This window comes from Microplitis mediator, chromosome 10 (assembly GCF_029852145.1).
Source record: "Microplitis mediator isolate UGA2020A chromosome 10, iyMicMedi2.1, whole genome shotgun sequence".
NCBI lineage: Eukaryota > Metazoa > Arthropoda > Insecta > Hymenoptera > Braconidae > Microplitis > Microplitis mediator.
The window spans coordinates 3,287,859-3,305,717 of NC_079978.1; the positions used below are offsets into that span (position 1 = coordinate 3,287,859).

Consider the following 17,859-nt stretch of genomic DNA (forward strand, 5'->3'; position numbering starts at 1 on the left):
ATTTTTTTGCTCTACTGTGAATTGTTCGCACACTTTTGTTATTATAATTCTTTCTAATGGGTATTTTTTTTTTTTTTTATGTTTTTTATACAGATGGTAAAAACATCTGGGTCTTACTTCACAATGCTTTTGTCAATGCAATAACAAACTTCCACATTCTTCTTCATGTAGTGAAAATTAGTTTAAAATATACATATGATGAATTACTCAGAAACTGATATTCTAATAGAAGTAAATATATATTGTTGTTACTCAGAAAAAAAATCGGTCTGTCAGTTGACCCTGCGGGCCAGCCCCAAAACTTCCCGCTGTTTTCGAGCTCGTTGAGCTCGAAAACACTATTGTGAATACATTTTCGAGCTCTACGAGCTCGCAAATACTTTTGTATGCCGTTGTTTTGTAAAAAACCATTTTTTAGCATTTCTTTCTCCCACGATATCTCGCGAACGAATTAACCGATTTTGATGGTTGAGGCGGCAATCGACGCGTTTTGTCAAGTTCTAAAGCTGATCAAATTTTGGATTCGATTTATCGAGTCGTTTTTGAGATATTTCAGGAAAAATAAAAAAAAATTTTTTTTTTAATTCTTTCGACAACGGTTTCTCTTGAACGAATGAACCGATTTTGATGGTTGAGGTGACATTCGACGTGGCTTACTAAGCTCTAGAGCCCAGTCCATTTTGGAATGAATCCATCGAGCACATTAAAAGTTATCCAAAAAAAACATTTTTGAAAAAACTTTATTTTTGGAATATCTCTGAACGAGCCCTACCGATCAAGCTCAATTTTCTCTCGGCTTCAAGATATTGACAATCCGCGTCGAATGGCACCTTAAAGTTCAAAATCGGTTCATCCGTTCAAAAGATACAGGTATTTACATACGTACGTACGTACGTACATACATACATACATACACTCGGACATCATCTTGAAATTAGTCAGAATAGCTTCCTAGGACCTCAAAACGTCGACATCTGATGGAAATTCGATTTTCGTAAATCGGACCGAAACCAATAACTTCCCGAATTTTTGAAAATTTACAATTTTCTTAGCGGGAAGTTAAAAATCTGTCTATCAGTTGACCCTGCGGACCAGCCCCAAAACCCCCACACACACACACAGACACTCGGACATCATTCTAAAAATAGTCAGACTAGCTTCCTAGGACCTTAAAACGTCGACATCTGATGAAAACTTGATTTTTGAAAATCGGGGTGGAAACAGTAACTTCCCGAATTTTTCGAAAATCATCGATTTTCTTAGCGGGAAGTTAAAAATAATATATAATTATATCTAAATGTTTGTATATAATTGTATCTCGATTCTTGCGCGATATTAAAGAAAACTGCAAATATGACATAAATCATAAATATCTGCGCTAATAATAATTATGTAATACAATAAACATATTTATAATCTATTTATCTTATTGTAAATATACAAAACTTATATTGACTTGTTTCTGACACTCACACTTGGTAAAATACATATTGAGATAAATAAATTTACCGTTTCACTAAAAGACGTCCTTTACAATACAACTCTAAGAATAACGAACCCTACTTTTGAAGTATCAAATATTCATTACGTTGTTTCTCCTTACGTAACACTAGAGTAACGAGAAAATCGAAGCTACTATGACAGCTTTATATCTACGACGAATTATGATTTCAAAATAAGACAATTAAGCAATTACAATGTCTGTCAGTGTCAATTGAAAATTGTAGCGAGGGAAACAATAAGGTAAAATAGTGGATTTATGTTATATGTAAACTTGAAGCCATCAGAAACAGGAGATATTATAACAATGGATATTTTCGATGAACCCTACTATAGAGTAGTAAAAACCTCTTCTCATTTGATTGGTCAGTGGCCGTATCAGTCTCCACAGAAAAAAGTGATAATAACAATGATCATATGGACTGCTTTCTTCATGCAATTTATTCCACAAGTATACTTAATTTATAGCATTTATTAAACATTTTTTTTATTTTTAAAATAATTATGTCAAAGGTTATAGCTATTGTGATTCATCTCGATGATCCGGATATTCTATTTGAAGCATTTTCCTCGATGGCAATTGATTTAGGGTTTGTTTCCAAGTATTGCAATGCAATCTTTCAAGCACATTTGGTATGTAATTTTTAAAATATATTTTTTTTTTTTTATTTAAGTTTTTTTTTATTAACTCTTCAAATGCGAACATTCTGAATTGAAATTTTGGTTTGTGTACAGGAGAATCAAACTACCTTAGTCAACTGTCACTCTAAATTAGCTTTCAAGCATTAAATCTCTTTGTAGAAGATACAAAGCTGCTTTTCAAGTTCGTAGTCATACTTTCAAGAATTAAGGAGGTTAGAACCGAAGGAGCATAAGTTTTAATAAAAAATTATCAGCTGAACATGATTTTAAGCTCAGAAAATTTAGCTTGGTAATTGTTAACAATAGCGACTCCACGCATTTTCCAAAGTTCCAAGTGCTTACACCTTAAAGATCTATAATTAAACTTTTTCCACGTGTTCTGCTACACGGGGGAAAGAATTTTCTGTATGTATTTATGTCTTTAACACAAGATATCTATCCGAACCTTGTAACTAAAGTGTGCAAAATTGATAAAAATGACACAAATTATGCAAATTTTCCAAAATAAATTAAAAAAATTTTCTAATAAATACAAATAATTAATTTTATTAATACCGTAAGATGGACGGTGGCGATAGAAAGGTCTAACTAAGAGTTACAAAGATTTTTTGAACTCTTGTATAGTGAAAATTGGCATATTTCTGTTATTTCAATACACTAACGGTGTACAACAGCTCACCTAACATTTTGTTGCAAGTAGTTTGGATGGTATCCGCCTTCCTTTGCTAGTATAGTGTCTGGCTGAAGCCCACAACACAGTTTTACGCCGGCTCGTACTAGTAAGAGATGTAGTCTAAGGCAAGAGTGCGTTAACATAGCCTTACTGACGAGTCCGTTAACGTACTTAGGACGAAACTACAGAAATTATGACAAATAGACATATATCTTAAGTTTTGGTGGTTGACTTAAGAGTCAATACATAGAATAAAAAGAAAAATATGTCAAATGGTGCAGTGTAGCACGGAACAGAAAAAAAAATTTTCAAACTAAATCACTAAATCAAGCTAATTTATACCTTTGGTATACACTTACAATCTATTAATGCTTAAATAACACCTAAATAAGCAATTATATCTTTAATCCGCCGACAAATGCCAGAAAATGAAACAAGTCTCTTGGCAATTTGAAGATTTTTGGATTTATGCTTGATATAAACAGGTGGAGCCGCGATTCTAAACAATTACTTTTAGCTTTTTTAAAAAAAAAATATGAGAAAAATAAATTTTTTTGTCACTTATGTCCATTAAGTTCTAACCCCTTTGAATTATTTCATTTTGTCATAGAAGAAAATTTAATTAATCAATTTTAACCTTTCATCCGTTACGCTATGAGGGAATCCCTGCCCGTTTTTTGTTTTTTAATTATAACTTTAAAAAAATTAGTAATCACTTTCTTAAACCGATTCAGATTCATGTCTTAATGCCTTACTAATCGATATAAAAAGCTCCTATAATTTTAGTTGCTTCATTTTTTTTTCTGAATTTATGTTAATACGAATAAATCGTGAAATCACAGCGATTCCCGCACTGAGGAACTGATCTCGTAAGTAAAATTTGATTTGCAACGTTGCCATATTTTTAAAAAACGTTCTCAGCTGAATCAATCAGTTAAACAATATGGAGCCTAGTCCTATAAATATAATAAATAAAATTCACCGATAATATTTATTTTTAAAAATTTTTAATAAAAATTGAATAATCTGATGTAAATTGGTTACACTGAGAGAAAAAATCGGTTTTCTGAACTAAGGAATCGTAGTTCACAGACGACTCAGGTATTGAAGTCAGTTTCAGTAACTAATACGCCACAGTAAAGTGCTCTACGACTACATAGTCGTTCTTACTATTTTTAGTTACATATACTAAGATAGCAATAATGAACATAACTAGTTTAAGGAAAGTTTTTATTACTATCAGTTTAAAGTTAACATAACTATAATTTATATTGTAGTAAGCAATTTATTCTTAGTCTAATAAACATTAAGATTATTGTGATGTTAATAATGTACACTTAGTTCTTCAGATCATTTATAATAGTAGCAATAAGTATTTGTGTCTAGATGTACACACTAGAAAATCGAACTTTCTGCGAATGTACTAATTTGACTTATTGTAACTAAACATTCATAGTTACCATTGCCATAATTTAGTATTGCAAGAAACAAAATTATTTAGCGATATATAGTGCGAATTTTGTTTCATTGTTACTGAATTCTTTTTTCTTTAATAACCAACATTTATGTGATAAATACAGAAAATTTTTTTTCTATTATATTAAATGTACTTAATGTTTTTCTATTATTACAAAAATTATTTTAGGAAACATTAATGTTAAACATTAATGTCATAACGTAATTAAATACATACTATTTTACAATCAGAAATGATACTAGATGCTCTGTCAAATAACAGAGAAGTACTAATGCCAGAAGTGTTCTCAAGCTTGGAATATAATACTTCTGAAATAAGTTTCTTACCAGGGACACTACAAGAGGTGGGCGCGATCTAGTGGTGAGCACCGAACTACTACCACTGCTGTTGCCTTGCTCTGGTGACTTTTTTTTTTTTTTTTTTTTTTTTTTTCAGTTTTTAAAATTTTTATTAAAAATATAGTTTACAATACATTTTGTACAGTGTATACAACTTAATTTATGTTTTTTGGTTCCCGTTATTAGAATAACATAACCCAGTGCGCAATGTTTTCTTAGTTTAACAATATTGATGTTTCTATATATGAAATACATATGATATAGGGAGAAAAAATCGAAAAACAAAAAACCCTATGCAGTCTAGCACATGTAAAAGGGAACACATGGCACTCGCCACGTTGAATTTAGCTTATGCATATTTGCTGCGGCATTTTATATTTTAAGAATGGGTGGTATTTTTTGATTTTACAGACATTCTTTAGTATATTAAGATTATCGAATCTGGTATTATAAAACTTAATAGCTATATCTTTAACATATTGTTCAATTTGTGTAACGTTATACATATCATTTAGATCTTTGATCTTAATTCGTGGATTTACATATTGAATCATTTTGAGGCATTTGTTTTGCAGTATCTGCAGTTTGTTATAGTTAGACTTATATGTATTGCTCCATATGGGGCACGCGTAGAGCATAATGGGCCTAATGCACATTTTATAAATGGTAAGTTTGTTGTTTTTGTTTACTGAGCTGTTTCGACACAATAGCGGATAGAGTATTGAGATGGCAGCATGAGCTTTCTTAGCCACTAGTGCGATATGCTTGCTGTAGCTTAGTTTGCTGTCTAGAGTTAGGCCTAAGTACTTGACATCATCAGCATATTGAATTTGCTCACCATACATGGTAAGTTTAGTACCGCACTGCGCTTTTTTATGTGAGAAAATTGTCGCAGATGTTTTATTTGTATTTATTTTAATTTTCCATTTTTTATAATATGTCTCAAGTAGCTTAATATGATTTTGTATATATTTAATGATAACATTCTTATTGTAGGAGGATGAGAAAATAGCTGTGTCGTCGGCAAAAAGCGCCAGGGATGTTGTTGCGAGCTTAGGTAGATCATTTATATACAGGAGGAATAAGGTAGGGCCCAAAATTGACCCTTGCGGGACACCTGCGACAATACTACGTTCGGAGCTTAGTGCCGCGCCAATGCTAACTTTGAATGTGCGATTACCGAGATAATCATCAACAAATTTGATTAGGTACAGCGGAATATCATATAATCTCAATTTATGTATAAGAGCACGGTGCCATACTGTATCGAAGGCTTTTTCGATATCCAATAGTAGTAGTCCCGTGCTCTTTCCTCTATTAAAATTTAGGCTGATATGGTTTGTAAGACGCGCTAGCTGTTGGTATGTGCTATGCGCTTTTCTGAAGCCAAATTGTTCTTCTAATATAATATTATTTTTTTGCAGACAATTAACTAATCTTTTGTTGATAATTATCTCGGCAATTTTGCCTAGTGTAGGCAACAAACTGATAGGTCGATAGCTGTTTGGTGAATTTTTAGGCTTGCCAGACTTATGAAATGCGAGTATTTTTGCTCTTTTCCATTGACATGGGAAGTAGGATTGAGATATGCATCCATTAAGTATATACATTAATTGTACAATGGATTTTTTGTTTAGATTCTTAAGTACAATGTTTTGTATCCCATCAAAGCCAGGGGCTTTTTTGGGTTTTGTCTGCTTGATAGCCGCGACAACCTCTCTGGGGGTAACAAAGGGCACTTCCGCCTTGTCAATTTTAGTTTTAGACACATTGTCATAGGTTTGTTGGACTAATAGCTCTGTATCACGGTCATACATAGAATTTGTGAGGTGGTGTACTCGCTCAAAGACGTCCGCAAGGGCGTCGGCCTTTGAGCGATCGTCAAAGATGGTTTTATTATTATCTACAAGTGGCGGAATTGAGTTTTTGCTGTTTTTTCGAATTTTAATGGCCTTCCAGAGAGAGTTGTCTCGAATATCAAGTGACTTTAGGTTATTATCTAATTTTTCATTTGTATACTTGTCGATCGCATATCTGATTTTATTTGTTAGCTCATTCTTATAGTTTTTGAACAATATGTTGCGAGTTTTTTGGTATAGTCTCCTGATTTTGTTACGTTTTATAATCATGTCTAAAATATTCTTTGGTAGTTTATCTACTCTCGTTTTTAAGGTAATATTTGGAATAGCTTCTCCTATTGCCTCGTTGATACAGCTAGTGAGTTTACTAACAGCCTCATCGATATCTTTTATTGTATTTATTTTGTTATTAATGATTATGTTTTTATTTAAATATTGCCGAAATTTTTGCCAATTTGCTTTCTTATAATCTAAATATTTAACTTTATTTACAGTAATATCAACATCATTTAATTCTAATAGTACGGGCATATGGTCAGAATCTAGATCCTCCAATATAACTGGTTTTTTGTACTTTATAACATTCTTTATTATAGCAAGATCTATTACAGAGGGGGAATTACCATTTGACGGGATATGAGCTCTGGTGACTTCCCTCTCCTTCATATATATCTTTTCTCCCAAGAAATTTATCCCTTAGTTTAAGCAACTATTCTGTTTTGGTTGGAGCATGAAAAGTTCTTGCGTTAAATAATAGTACTCATTGAGAGAAATTTTATTTTCTTTAAACAAAAAAGTGCAGATTGCTACAAAAAACTAATACATCTTGCTTCAAAAAATATCTAATATTAAGAAATAAAGACTTCTGTAACAAGTAAAAATTTATCTTGAATTTTTATCTCGAATCGAAATATTTTTTTTCAAGTCAACATATTCTCACGCTCAAATCGAAAAATTTTTACTTTTTTAAAGAGTTTTAATTTCTTAATATAAGAGATATTTTTTGTAGCAAGATATGTTAGTTTTTAGTAACAATTTCATTTTTTAGTTGGAAGAAAATAAATTTCCTCAGAATAACTATTTTATTAACGCGAGAATTTTTGTATGCTTCAACCAAAAAAAAAAAAAAAAAAAAAAAAGGCCATTCGGCAGCCGAAATGGAAGTAGATTTCTCATTATTTAATTTTTTTCACTGTTCAAATGATAGTTAATAATGAAATGAAATTTTTTTTTACATTTTCTTAAAAATTCTCGAGATGATAAAACAAAAAAAATCAAAAAATTATAAGTATAATGCCAAAAATTGATTCTAACTAAATGAGCTTCAGAAGAATTTTATGAAAAGTTGATAAGTTATCACATTAAAAAAATATTAAAGAAAGAATAAGTAAAAATATGAATTTTTGACATTTTAAAAATTTTGAAACGCTATAACTTATGAAATAATCGACCGATTGAGCTCATTCTTTAAACTCGATCTAGGTAGTCACCCAAAGAATACGTATACTAAGTTTTAAGGCGATCGGTTAAAAATTGTGGCTATAATTAAAGTGAAAACCTGAATAAAATTAGTTTTTATAATATTTTGTAAATGTTCAAAACCATTTATCTACTAGAAGAAATGGTCAAATCAATGAGCTGTATAGTCAAAATTGTAGGCAATCGAACGAGCTTTCACATAGATTAAACGAATATAAGCTATCTCTTTCCGTTTAGAAATTATATCCAGTTAAAGCAGCAAACAAATTTTTTTTGAAAATTATACAGAATTCCAATTAACCATAACTTCTAAACTTATTGGCCGAATTGGCTCATCTTCGAACTCATCCAAGGTAATCGTCCATAGAATAAGTATATTAAGTTTCATTAAGTTCGGTGTAGAATTGCGGACGCTATCGTTGGAGAACGGCGCGTTATATTGTATATATATATATATATATATATATATATATAAATACATATATAAACTTTTGAACTGAATGTATTTCCTGACTCAGCTCGTCGAGCTGAGTTGAGAGGTAGCAAAATTTTTCGAAAATTCCATCATGAGGACAAATACAATAGTTAGATTTTTATGAAATCTACTAAAAGTTGTTTAAGCTAAAAGGAAAATTCATTATGAGAAAAGATATATGTTATCTTGATTGATTTTCATTTTAATAAATAATTCCGAATTGATTGACAACAAAAGATTTTTACACGCCCTTTTGGTATAAAAAAAAAATTTTTTTCACTTTTTTAATCGATCTTCACATTTTTAACAATTCGGAATTCATAAGCAAAAAAAAAACGTTTGATACGCTTCTTTGGCTCAGCAAAACCAATAAGGCGTATATTTTGCAATACGCACTTTTGGCATTAGGATCGGAATTCATAGCCAGGGAAACTAAATATTAATGGTATCCATAACTATATTCTCCTTTGAATTTTTTTTTTTACAGTTGATTATTAGTCAGCAGAAATATTCTACAATTATTAAATTAACTGGAAATTGATTGTTTAGACAACTAAGATGAAATAGTACGGTATATACTTTTGTCAGTAGTAGAAGAAACTGAATAAATGCAGTTCTATGAGAGGGCAATTAAACTCTTAGTTGAGTCAACTTTTAAAATTATTTCTACCAACTATCACACAGTCACTAAGCTAACATAGTTACCGTATCTATTGAATCTTAATCGACACAATGATAAAGGTAATATTATGTTCACTACTAAGCCTTGATTTAAAAAGATCGAAGTTTTGTAGTGACCATAATGAGAAAAAATAGTTTCTTAAGTTTAGTTATTGTAACTATTTTTTCGTGCTGATTCACACTAGTATATAGTTCCAGTAACAATAAAAATTGGTTAGAGAGACTATATTTTTAGATCTGTCGCTGAATAGTTCAGGTTATCAAGCACTTTTCTCTCAGTGTAACTTTAAAATCGACGTAGCAACATTGCATTAAAATTAACATTGCGGTGATTTCCTCACCGTGCGACTAACGATTTTCGGTAAGGGATACGCGATGGACGAAAGGTTAAGGGCAGTGACGGCCATTTGTTCCTCGGGTACGAGCAAGGAGATCCAATTAGTTCGTGCTAGTGTACGAAATATTCTAGTTTAATTATATATAATACATTCATGCAACAATACCTTATTAAATTTACATAGATAAAAAAACTACACGATAGAATCGTATCTGATTGGAAGTTACTATTGAATGATGAAGAAAAAAATACACTACAGCATCATACCAACCTCGGTCGTCTTTTTTCATCTGGATATGCAGGTAATAGTACTAATAGTTTCCAAATTAGAAGCAAAATTTAATGTTTAAACTAGATTTGAATACGACAATAGGATTTGCATACATGTCAGCGATGATTTTTATAATGGAACCGATTTTTCCGAGAATCATAAATATATTCATAGAAACAAATGAAACTGTTCCACTTAAATTGGCGCTTCCGTTAGAGTATATTGTTATTGACAGAGAAAAACATTACTGGTTAATGTTAGCTATCTCAAATCTACTCGTTGCAAACATTGCAATTGTTATTGTTTCATGTGACATTATATTTATTACCTTTGTGCAACATGTTTGTGGGTTATTCGCAGTTGTAGGGTAGCATCCAAGTTTTTCATATAGAATATTAGTTTTCATATTTTCGGCTAACAATTATTGATTGATGGTGACTATGTTTGAGCAGAGGTCGACTAGTGAATACACCAATCAATGAAAATTATTCGGAAAAGCACAAAGGTGGGGATTATTTGTCAAACTCAAAGGATATTCCATACAAACATTTGGTATCTTGTATAAGAAGCCACAGGCGAGCTTTAGAGTATGTGGAATAATTCATACCATTTAATAATATGGATTAGTTGATGTGAATGATAATTATTTTTATATTATTCAAGATTTGCGGAACTTCTCGAAAACGCTTATAGTGTAAGTTTGGGAGTGACAATCGGACTCAATCTGCCAGTTATAAGTGTCACCGGATTTCAGGTAAGTCGTTTAATATATTTGATATATATACACAGAAAAATAAGTAATCTTGAGTCAAAAAAACATTTTTAAAGACAAGCGCGTAAGGGAACCAAATCAAGATTTTCTTGAGCCAAGAGAATTTGTTTTGGTCAGAGGGGATTTCTACTTTATCCGAGAAAATTGAGGTTTTCAATAAAATTTCGTTGAATCAAGAATATTTACTTTCAGTCGATAATTTTTTTTCTGTGTTTATATATATATATTAGGGTGCTCCGTTTAAAACGAAGATTTTTTTTTTTTCGTTCCCCATCAAAAATCTTGTTTTACATGTAAAAATAAAGACTCAGTGAAATTTTGAGCTCTTAATAACAATTTTAAGAACTGGAACAACGTCGTTGAAGTTTTCTTGGAAGAGAATTTTATGCTCTTTGAAAAAGCCTGTATGTACTTAGCAGTACCTTCAACTACAGCCCTCGTGGAAGCCTTGAAAGTCTAATGTCCTACGAAATTAGTGGTTTTTTGTTGTTAACTTGTAAACGGTTGACTTTTGCGAAAAACAGTACATGACATTTTTTGTAGGAAATTTAGTCTCCTACAAAAAAGTTCTTATAAGTCAAAACTCTAAAATCAATATTTAAAAAGATATATGAAGTTTAACTAAGTAAAATTCAAAATTTTAGCTAAATGTCAATGTTCAATTCTATAAAATACATTCAGTTATTAACTTATGGTAAGTATCAATTAATGTATATTTATATAAAATATAAAATGCCCGTAATTATTCATCGAAATTTTTCTTAAGTACCAACCTCATTTGCAATTCTTTTCAAAAATTGAATAATTAAAACACAGGTTTGAAGAATCTCGTTCGAATTTTCAATTTCCTTGGGACCTAACAGATGGATTATGTTCGAAAAAACATGTTTTATGTAATGGTTTTTAATTATAAACCCGTTAATCTTGATATTTAGCTAAAATTTTGAATTTTACTTAGTTAAACTTCATATATCTTTTTAAATATTGATTTTAGAGTTTTGACTTACAAGAACTTTTTTGTAGAAGACTAAATTTCCTACAAAAAATGTCATGTACTCTTTTTCGCAAAAGTCAACCGTTTACAAGTTAACAACAAAAAACCACTAATTTCGTAGGACATTAGACTTTCAAGGCTTCCACGAGGGCTGTAGTTGAAGGTACTGCTAAGTACATACAGGCTTTTTCAAAGAGCATACAGTTCTCTTCCAAGAAAACTTTAAAACAATAAGATAAGTGAATATGAGGCTGAGTTTTATTCGATAAAAAGAAAAGAATCAAAATTTACATGCTTAGCATGAGAAAACTTCAACGACGTTGTTCCAGTTCTTAGAATTGTTATTAAGAGCTCAAAATTTCACTGAATTTTTATTTTTACATGTAGAACAAGATTTTTGATGGGGAACGAAAAAAAAAAAAATCTTCCTTTCAAACGGAGCACCCTAATATATATATATATATTATAAATATATATATGTACACATATATAAATAATTTTTTAGATTATAACACAATCTAATACAATCCAGCAGTTATTGAAGTACGCATCATTTACAATCACCGAGATATTACATCTCTTTTTTGAATGTTTTATGTCACAGCAGTTAACAGACAAGAGCTTACAAATGCAAGAGAGCATGTAATTATGCACTGATCAAATCCAATATCACGTTCATTGATTATCAAGCATAATTTAAGTCTTCTACGATTTTCAGTTGATTAATAAAAACTGATTGAAAGTAGAGCACACGAGAAAATTCAAAAACTGTTGAAATATTTCATATCAACAATCGATAACGAATATTGCACCTACTATAGTATAAAGTAAACAAAAAATTTTTAAAAGTAAAAACATGTTGTGATCATAATACGGAGGTATCAAGTTACTTGGACAAGCTGGCTGCTTCGAATCGAATCCTTCCTTAATGAATTCGTTGTTCCCAGAAGCCTCTCATTCCTCTGGCGTAGTTAATGGTTGGTAAAGAGAGGGAATCCTAGCTATTCATAAAGGCATAAAAAATGGACAAACTAATCAGGTTTAAAATAAACCTGAGTAATTTTGAAAACGTAAGTTCGATGTTGTGTAAATTCTATCTATCCAGCGAATGGACTATGGTCCGGATAAATAGCTAAATTAATAATCGTAGAAGGCTTATATTAACATATGTTAATCAATATTTTTTGATGAATTCATTTAAAATTCCTGTTAATACATTCCAATATTGGTCTTACACAGAGCTAAAGTGAAATGGTTCAATAACTCGGTAAAGTCACAGAAATTGTTGATATTAATGACAATGAGAAGTCAAGTGCCCTGCAAATTGACTGCTGCTAAAATAATGGATTTATCTATTGAAAATTTTGGAATGGTAATGATCAAAAATTTCTTATATCATTTTTAATCTAAATCTAAGGGTTCCCGAATACTGATCGAAACGATTTAAATTCAAATACTCGATACAAATTTCTATTATTGAATTTTAAACCTGCGTTGTGTAAACTGAAGAAAAATTTATTCTATAATTTGCAGATGTAAATTTCTCAAAATATTTAAAAATTCAAATTATATGATTAGATACGAATAAGGATACTCAAATTCTTCGCGAACCCTTGCTATTATCAAAATTTCCAAGATATATTTATGTTTTTCATACAGATGGTAAAAACATCAGGGTCATACTTCACGATGCTTTTGTCAACGCAATAACAAACTTCGAGATTCTTCACTATATAGTAAAAACCAGTTTAAAATATACTTACGTAGAATTGATTAAAATCTGTTATCAAGAAATAAATAGATATATTTTTGTTCATTTATATACACGTAACTTAATGTGGATCATGTTGAACGTGTATTTTTTTGCAGCTCATATGTTTATAGAATGATATACATGGGTAATATATGCTCATGCACCGAGAAAGAAATATAGCAACCTTTACTTATTATTATGATTATTATTATTATTTATGTCATCTGTATTAGTGTTGGTATCAATTTTTATTTTTATAAAATCACTTGTTTTGACCGAGATTCGAACCCTGATCTCCCGCGCGTAAGTCCTTTCCTTATACTGTCGGTCCGTTGTCTTCTTTAAACGTAAGTCTGAACTTGTAATACATATTCGTATACGCTATCCCCACCAACTTTTAATTTTATTGATCTGCTTTGGAAAAATAACCGTTTAGTAATTTTCATTCGCCGTACAGTACTACGCTATTTATCTAGTTTACAGAAATTACGAAACAGATTGTAATTTTTGTATACTGTAGGGTATTTGGTGCATACGCTTAGCTAATTTTTACATTTTTGCAGAGTAAAAATCGTTAAATCCTATAATGAAATGTATGACTATACGTTTAATAATAATTTAATATTTTCTTTATGAAAATTGCTGTTCGATTAACAGAGAGTACAAATGAAGTAGTAATAAAACTAATTATATAACAATTTTTCAGATAAACATGTAGTATTAATTACCATTCCATGATTTTTACTATGAATTGAGTGCTAAGTAGTAAAAATAATGCACTGATTCGCATTAGTATTTCTTACTAAAAAATATATTAAAATATTTTCGACACTCGTTATCATCGTGTATCAAATAATACACAAATTAAAAATTTGGTTATCTTCATAGAAAGAAACAAAACTCATATTGACTCGTTTCTCATAATCCCACTTCGTAAAGTACGTATTGAATAAAATAAATGAATTATTCCACTAATACATACTATTATGCATTACAACTATACTAATAGCAAACCCCCAAAAATAAAAATAAGTCTTGGTGAGATCTTTCGATTGTCACCAAGAACGCTCGGATCGGCTGATTCTTTTTAAAGATATCGTCTGACAGAAATTATTTTTTTTCAGTGAAAAGCAAGTTTTGTCGGTTTAACAGTTTTTTGAGCTTGAATAACTCAGGGAGCTCGAAAACAATGGGAAGTTTTGGGGTTGCCTCGTAGGGTCAATCGTTTTTCAGATTTTTTTAGCTGAAAATGGCTTGAAGCTCAGCAAGTTTAGCCTTTTGAAAAGAAAAATATATCCAAAATAAACAAACATTTTTGTCGCTTTCATTCATTCAATACTAACCCCTTGAACTATTTCATTTTGTCATAAAAAAATTTAATTCATCAGCCTTGAAGACAGTAGTGATACGAGCAAAAAGTAATTCAAATCGTACTATTGTACGAAATATTTTAGTTTAAGAAAACTATACGATAGAATGAGATCTGATTGGAAGTTACTATTGAACGATGAAGAAAAAAGGATACTCAAGTATCATAGCAACCTTGGTCAACTTTTTTCATCTGCATTTGCAGGTAATGACAATAAAATTTTCGAAACCAGCCGGAAAATCAAATGTTTAATTTTTATTGAATATCTATAAAAGCATTCGCATACACCTCAATGGCAATCTTCGTAACGGAACCGGTTTTTCCGAGGATTATAAATGCATTCATAATAACAAATGAAACTGTTCCACTTAAACTGGCGCTACCGTTAGAGTATATCATTATTGACAAAGAGAAACATTACTGAATAATGTTAATTATTTCAAATCTACTCGTTTTAAACATTTCCGCTGTTATTATTTCATGCGACGTAACGTATATCACCTTTGTGCAACACGTTTGTGGGTTATTCGCTGTTGTGGGGTACCATTTTAGTTTTTATTGCAGACTATTCATTTTTATTTTTTTGAGAAACCAATCTTTATTGATGGTGACTATGTTTGAGTAGATGTCGGCTACAAAATACACCAGTCAATGAAAATTATTCTGAAAGTCATAACGGAAGTGGTGGTTTGTCAAACTCGAAAGATATTTCGTACAAACATTTGGTATCTTGTATAAGGAGCCACAGGCGAGCTTTAGAGTTTGTTGAATAATTCATTCTGTTTCATCATGTAAATTTGTTGATGTAAATGATAATTATTCCCTCGTTATTAAAGATTTGCGGAACTTCTCGAAGATGCTTATTGCATAACTTTTGGATTCATTGTAGGAATCAATCTGCCACTTATAAGTATCACCGGATTCCAGGTAAACCGATCAATACTATAAATATATATATGTTAGAGTGACCCAAAAAAACGACTATTTTTTTTTTTCGAGTCTCTTATGAAAATTTGTTGATTTACGATGTTTTAAGAAACCTCTCCAAAAATCAGCTCAATAAAAAATTTTCGAGAGGTCGCTCACGAATTTTGAAAATATCAAAAATGATTGAAATTCGGATTTTTTATTTCTAAATTTTTTTTTTCTCGTGGCAGCAATAGTTTATACTTGTAAAATCATGACTACGCTTGAAATTTCAGCCCAAATATATATATATATATATATCAATAATTTTTTAGATTATTACACAATCTCATACGATCCAGCAATTATTGAAATTCGTATCGTTTACATTCACCGATATATTACATCTCTATTTTGAATGTTTATTTCAGTATTTGTGTTTTACAGAGCTAAAGTGGATTGGCTGAGTTACTCGATGAAGACACGGAAATTGTTAATATTGATGACAATGAGAAGTCAAGTGCCCTGCAAATTGACTGCTGCTAAAATAATGGATTTATCTATTGGAAATTTCGGAATGGTAACAATTAAAACCTTTTTTTATTATTACTAATTAACATCTCACGATGCAGATATTGTGCTCGAATCGATTGAAATTCAAATATTTAGTCCAAATTTTCGATATTGAAATTGTAACTCATATTTTATAAATTTAAAAAATGCAATTCGTTTGATTCCCGAAGAATCCAGATTTTTGAAATTCTTTCGGCATCCAAATTATTCGATTAAACATTAATAATTTGTTACTATAAATTTTTCTTACATTTTGTTTATAATCATTCATACTTTTAAGATATATTTATGTTTTTTGTATAGATGGTGAAAACATCTGGGTCATACTTCACGATGCTTTTATCGATGCAGTGACGAACTTTCGCATTATTCATTATATAGAATGAACGAATTCGAGGGTTAGGAACACGAGCGTCAAATATCAATAGCAAAGATTTATATGTATATAATGGTGGTTAGAAAAAAATTTTTAATTCTTTTTTTTGCTCTTACCCCCTAAAACGTTCGTGGTTGCCGAAAAAAAATCTTCCCAATAGACGGGCTCTCTAGCTTAACTATAAGAGGTCGCTATTTTAATTTTGATTTCCCATTTAATTAATTTAACATTTAAACATTTTTTTTTTTATTAAAAGATTAATTACTTGTAAGCTACTGAATATTTCTTAAATTTATGCATAGGTCTTTAGAGCTGATTTAGAGCTCTACCGGAAGTATCGAAGGTCTTCCAGAATCCAATTTTAATTTATCAGGGCCGTTATAAAATTAATTTGTAAGAGAAGAATGAGGAAGGATAATTTATAATTAAGTAAACTTTTATTTAAGAATTTCATTAATTTTAACCATTTACTTATGACCGATTACAATAAATAATTAAGTCCCCTGGATCTTATTATACACACACACACACACACACACACACACACACACACACACACACACATGAGTCCCTTGGACTATTCACACACACGCATGCGACTTAAGTCCTCTGGACATTACGTGATTAAAACTTATTACCGAAATTTTGGCTCCTGGCCATATTACTAAATTTTGTAATTACACTTTTCATATCACACAGATTTTTAACGTAATGAGGAGGTAATAAAGGGGTAATAATTTTTTTTAATCACCCTAAATCTATATTGTTGATTTGTAATTAATTTACATTTGATTAATAAATACAATGTTACTTGATTCAGTAATTTTTTCAATTGCAAATACTGTTCATCATATTTTTTCATTGGTTCAATTAATAATGGTATTTTGTTTCAATCATTATTACAGAAAGTAAGTTGATAATTTTTTAATTAAAATTAAATTCATAAATTTTAATATTAAAAATAGTTATTGGTTCTTTTTTTAACTACAGGTGCGTTATCGAATAATGTATGACTTTTAAGCTAATAACACCGAACGGTGGGAAAAATAAGACTCACACCGTGTTGAAAAAACCCCGCTTGATTAAATTTTTTCAGCGGATTCAAAATTTTTTACAGTGTAGTATAAAAGAATAAAGAAATTTATAATTTTGTAATTTTTTTGGAAAGGCACAAAACGTATTGACTCGTTTCTGATACTCACACTTCGCAAAATGAATGTCGACCGAAGTAAATTTACTGTTCCACTCATGCACCTTCCTCTATATTTTAACTATGAGAATAACCCTATTCTTGGAATAATTAAATATTAATATTATTAATTCTCCTCGAGGGAAGTTGCAACAATGAAAAGATCGAATTTTCCACGACAGCTCTACACCCACA

General features: G+C 30.5%; 1 protein-coding gene and 1 pseudogene across 2 annotated transcripts; both read left to right on the forward strand.

Annotated features, from left to right (window-relative positions):
• The first annotated feature begins 1,437 nt into the window (after positions 1-1,437).
• LOC130676582 (uncharacterized) lies at positions 1,438-13,447 on the forward strand. Of its 2 annotated transcripts, none has more exons than XM_057482915.1 (9): positions 1,438-1,951; positions 2,014-2,133; positions 9,646-9,763; positions 9,817-10,099; positions 10,185-10,319; positions 10,396-10,486; positions 12,004-12,140; positions 12,738-12,870; positions 13,158-13,447. In XM_057482915.1, exons 1-9 carry the CDS (start codon positions 1,760-1,762, stop codon positions 13,206-13,208), a joined length of 1,260 nt encoding a protein of 419 aa, XP_057338898.1. In that variant the 5' UTR covers positions 1,438-1,759; the 3' UTR covers positions 13,209-13,447. The 2 variants fall into 2 exon arrangements, with proteins under 2 accessions (XP_057338898.1, XP_057338899.1); XM_057482916.1 differs by having other exon boundaries at positions 1,450-1,951; positions 9,835-10,099.
• Positions 13,448-14,679: 1,232 nt separating this feature from the next.
• On the forward strand, positions 14,680-17,370 carry LOC130676618 (uncharacterized; annotated as a pseudogene).
• Positions 17,371-17,859: the final 489 nt, after the last annotated feature.